Genomic DNA, 5,127 nt, shown 5'->3' on the forward strand with positions numbered 1-5,127 from the left:
AAAGCTCGTTCGGGGGTGACTTGGGTTCGACTCGTGCAATCCACAGATCCACGCCATCCCTGGAGCTGGAGGGGGGGTGGCCGTGTGCGCCAGACGCCAACAATTGACTGCCATGCCAATCTGCGCTGCCCGCCACAAAACGGAGCTGCCCATCGATCGCCGCTCGCCTTGGCCTTTCTTTTCTATTTTCTCTGGCGGCCGGCTCTAGTGAACCAGTTGACGTCTTGGCTGGGTCCCCCGGTGGCCCTGGCGCCTGCCACTTGACTTGACCGAGGTGCGCACCGGTGGCGTGGACTAGTTCCAAAGGAGTATTCCATATGCCATGCCACGGTTTGCGTTTTGCATCTCCGTGCTGCGTCTGTCGTCGTCGTCTTTGGCTTGGTTTCTGGCACAGTCTCGCACTCCTCGCCCTCTTCGCCCTCCCATTCGTTCCCTCTTCGTTCTGCCTGCCCCGTCCTCGGAACCTGGTTCATGGTCCTTGGGTCCCCGCCAGCCAGAGCCAAGCCAAGCCAAGCCAAGCCAACCCACCCAGTCCGTCCTTGGCCTTTGGCCCGTGGTCCGTGGTCCCGGGTCTGGCACCACCCACCACCACCTTTGTTCATTCGTTCTCCACGCTCGCCTCTGATTCGTCCGTTTGCGCGCCTCCGTTCCTCGTTCCTCTGTCGCTTGGCCTCGATGCACCCTCCTGCTTCTCTGCTTTTGCCTCTTGTCTGGTTCGTCGTCCTGGCTCTCTAGCCTGGCTCTAGCTTTTCGGCTGTACATCTTTGTGCATCGTCCTCGCCCCTCGCTCGCCCTTCTCCTCCTCTCCAACTCCAATTCCAACCATCACGACAGTTCCAACCATTGCTTCGCGGCAACTCGCCTCGCCCTGACCTGGGCAATTGAAGACCTTGCCTCGCGTCTCTGTCTCTTCGCCTGGGTTGAAATCTCCACCATCTTCACACGAACCGAACCCATTGTTGCACCAAGCTGCTGAATGTGTTGGACCATCAGCTTCCCACCACTCTTGGCTGTTCGCTTCTCACCAAAACTCGCCGGCTCATCGCCCAAGGCTTGTCAGTCTGTTGGCTGACTGCCTCGCAGACGCAAACCGTGCCAGTGAGTGCAAGCTTTTTTTTTTTCTCTTTACAAAAACGAAAATCCTTTTGTTCTCTCTTCCATGACCTCCCAACTCTCACACTTACGCACCTGATAATTTCGCCTTCCCTGCCAACGGGCCATCAGCCAGCACCAGATCAGTCAAGCCAAGCCGTTGACCTCTCCACTCGCCTCGGGTGGCAACCTTTTCCATCCCGTGTACAAAGCTGACGTCCATGTTCTCATGGAGCCTCGAGGGGCTGCAACTGTTACCCGTGACATTTACTAACATTCGCGAAGCTTGTTCAATTCTATTGCCTTCTCAACTTCTCGACCCTGGAGACGGCTGCCGCAAAAATGGCCGCTTCATCTGCGCAGATCCCTACCAACCCGTCGCGGGACTCGGTGCACCGCATTCGCCGAGTCACGAGAGAGAATCGCACACTCTGGTATCAGTTGACCGTTCTCCAGCAGCCAGAGCGAGCCAGAGCATGCGGCTCCGGCATGAAAGGTCAGGACGAATCCCTCGAAAGCACCCTAGTGACTGTCGTCGTTTATGGTCGAATATCCACGCGGCTCTCCCACCCGCGGGTGGAAGGCATCCTTGGCGAATCCGCCCGTAAAACGACGCCGTCACGCAAACCGCTGCCGTCGAATCCAAGTTGTTTTCTATGCTGACACTTGCCACAGCTAATAGCGACAGACGGCCAGTTGACCCGCCACCCGTCGTGGAACTGCGCATCATCGAGGGCCCTTCGGCGGACGAGGGCAAGGACATCACCTTTGACTACAATGCCAACTTCTTCTTATATGCCAGCCTTGAGCAGGCCCGGACAATGGCCCATGGCCGAGTTCAAAACTCTGCCGCTACCAATCCTCCTATTCTAACCGGCGTTCCCGCCTCTGGTATGGCGTACCTGGACCGTCCCGCCGAAGCTGGTTACTTCATCTTCCCGGATCTGTCTGTTCGACATGAAGGATACTTTCGTCTTTCGTTCAGTCTGTTCGAGACTACCAAGGAGGAAAAAGACTTTGATGTCGAGCCCGTCCATTCCAACCTGCCACCCGGTGTCGACTGGCGTATGGAAATCAAGACAAATCCATTCAACGTCTTCAGTGCCAAGAAGTTCCCTGGCCTGATGGAGAGCACCCAGCTCAGCAAGACGGTTGCGGATCAGGGATGCCGAGTCCGAATTCGACGCGATGTGCGGATGAGGAAGCGCGATGGGAAATCGAGTGCATTCGATCGACGAGAGGACGACTACCGCCGTAGGACCGTCACACCAGCCCCCGAAGACCCTCACGGCATGCGGTCCCGATCAATTAGTAACTCGAGCGAGCACCGGATCCCTTACGCACCTGACCCGCACCGACGATCTTCTACCGCTGATGCCTATCAAACTCCCCAACCACATCCGGGCTACGAGTCTGCTCCTCCGCCAGGCCGTAGCGGTCATTTGTCCTTCGGAGAGCATCCCACAGCGCAGTACGCCACCCCGCGACATTATCCCGCGCCGCCTCAGCCGAATGGACACGCCCAACTACCACCTGCGGCACCATATCCTCCGCCTAGTCACGCAGCCGCTTACGTGAAGCCGGAGCAGGGCAACTACGGATACAATGCTCACGCGCGCAACCCGAGCTCTACGTGTTCATCTCCCGCTCCATCAGTCAAACACGAACTGTCCTATGAAAAGACGTTGGGAAACTACGCATCACACTCCCCGTCGAGATATTCGGACGCTTCCAGGCGGGATTCGCATCATTCATATCCGGCTACGCCGTTACTGCCACACCCACCTCGCCGGGCGTCGCAGTCATCCCTCGCTCCGCTCAAGATTGCTGCTTTGGTGTCTCCCTCTCCTCTGCCTCCCATCGAGGCCCAGACTGAGCCTCCGCCCGTGGCTCCCATCGTTCCCACCGGAGGCAAACGAAAACACCAGGACGTCTTTATGCAGGGTTTGCAACCATTGCATAATGGACAGCGCCAGCAAGATATCTCTTATGGCCGCTTCCGGCACTTCAGCCCCGAGCCTTTTCAAGGAATATATTCGCGTGCCGACGGCAAAGTTGACGTGATTCAGTTCAACCGGTACCTGTGAGGGCTCATCTGACGGGAGTTGACGGCCTGTGGGAATTCGTCGGGGTCCAGGCCTGAATTCCCACCGTGCTTTGCCTATATGCCCTTTGGCGTTCTTGTTGGTGTTGAGCTTTGCCATTGTATGTTTAGTCTTGCTGGCGTTGCCAGTGAGCAGTGTGGAGAGACTTGTATTGGGACACGGGAGGAGTCGGCGTTGGATCAAATACCACCACATTACTCTTTTTACCGTCGAATTTTTCTCATTTTCTCCTCTCGATCAGTACGGCACGATAACTGCGACGCCGGCGGACCAGTCGTACTGCAGGTTTCCTTTTTTGGTGTACGGGGTGCCTCTCACCATCCATCAACTTATATATGTCGACATCCACCCTTCATAGAGACGGCAACCTCGGGGGATGGGAGGCGAGAGACGCTACACTGAGCTGTCCGGACGCAGCATCGACTCTGGGGCTTCGAGTTCATTGCCTCTTGTATCCCAAGACGGACACAAAAAGTCAACAATCGGGCTCGTCACTCCTGCAAAAACATTTATTGTTCATTTATTTATTTCGGGCTGGATCTACAAACGGAACTACCTCTCAAAACGTGTATTTAACCCATGGCGTGCCCTGTGATGGATGGTCTACAGCCATTGTATTTGTTTGGAGAAACTTGGGAAGCTTGAGCCCCTGCCGTGCGTGGCACCGCGACACAATACGTTTGGATGAAGCGTGCACCGAGTTTGATGGGGAAAAAAACGAAGCTGGTGTTGATATTTTTTCTTCTTTCCGCCTGGGTTGGCACGCCAATGGCGAAAGTTTGTAGCGCTGATGAGAGTCTCCTCCTGGAAACGAGGACAGGTATTTGCCGTTAAATTGACGATTTAAACAAGAATACTTGGTGACACATAGTGGGCTGGACTGAATAATGTGGCGATAAAGTACAGTAAACTATGTCTATAACGATCCTGTATCTTAGCGATATTCGGGTTTTTACGATAATTCACAGTTATCTAAGGTTTTTCCCTAGTAAATTGTTAATAGTTGTATTACTAATAATATTGTTGACTTTTTGCTTAGTTACTATGCATTTTATCGTTATATAGCCCTACTTTAAGGGCTGAATTCCTTATAGTAGGGCTGAATTTCCTTTTAGCAGGGCAAATTTCGCTAATAATCCCTTTATATACTTTCTACTAGTAATTTCTAATACAACCCTATAATAGTTGCATCTTAACGATAGTCGCTATACTACAATGAAAAAAGCCTCACGAAGGTTATCGTTATAGACCTGGTTTACTGTAGCAGAAGTAATGAGAGTCGTGGCATTTGGGTCACATTTGCGTAAACTACCTATCACCTTTGGTTGGTGGTTGGCGAGGCCGTTGGTGGAGCCGCCCGCTGTCACGCGTGTGGAACGGTCCAACCGTTTGTTGTTTTGTCCTTTCCAACCGGGGCGTTGGCGGTGGGGCATTTGGGGGGCAGGCACGCAGGCAGAAAAAGTGGACCGCTCGGTTGCCATGGCGAGATCACGTGCCGGCAAGTCAACAAACGGCCAAACACAAAGGACGTCACTGCAGACAGACGCGGTTGCAAGGCCGACTCGAGCGCGTGTACAAACCATCTCCGCCCCCATCATCGTGTATTTTTCCAAAAGCAAAATCTCCTGCCGAACCCGCCCTTGCTTGGAGCTCTCTGGACGCCTGTGCTCCGGCCCCTGATTCTGCTTCCGCGGCGACAAATCTGCCCATCGGGCGGCGCGGGTGAAGGAACAAGGCGAAAAGAAGTCGCGAGGCTCGCCGCCCCCTCTTTTTCCCGCCGCACAGATCGGAAGACGGACCGGAGGGAAGAAGGAAAGGCGAGGACCCCGGTTTCGGTTCTCGACGCCCGCGGAACAACAGAGGCGACATAGCCGAGCCCGAGTGAGGCCTCGAGGAGTCCGAGGAGTCAGTCCGCTGCGTGGCGTTGGTC

The 5,127-nt window shown here is 54.7% G+C and overlaps 1 protein-coding gene across 1 annotated transcript; it reads left to right on the forward strand.

Annotated features, from left to right (window-relative positions):
- Nucleotides 1-1,434: 1,434 nt before the first annotated feature.
- On the forward strand, nt 1,435-3,179 carry MAM_04011 (VeA protein; the record flags this gene model as incomplete). The annotated part of the gene is made up of 2 exons (XM_040822810.1): nt 1,435-1,696; nt 1,768-3,179. The coding sequence occupies 2 exons, from the start codon at nt 1,435-1,437 to the stop codon at nt 3,177-3,179; spliced, it is 1,674 nt and encodes a 557-aa protein (XP_040679316.1).
- Nucleotides 3,180-5,127: the final 1,948 nt, after the last annotated feature.

The sequence above is a fragment of the Metarhizium album genome, assembly GCF_000804445.1.
Source record: "Metarhizium album ARSEF 1941 chromosome Unknown scaffold_8, whole genome shotgun sequence".
Classification (NCBI taxonomy): domain Eukaryota; kingdom Fungi; phylum Ascomycota; class Sordariomycetes; order Hypocreales; family Clavicipitaceae; genus Metarhizium; species Metarhizium album.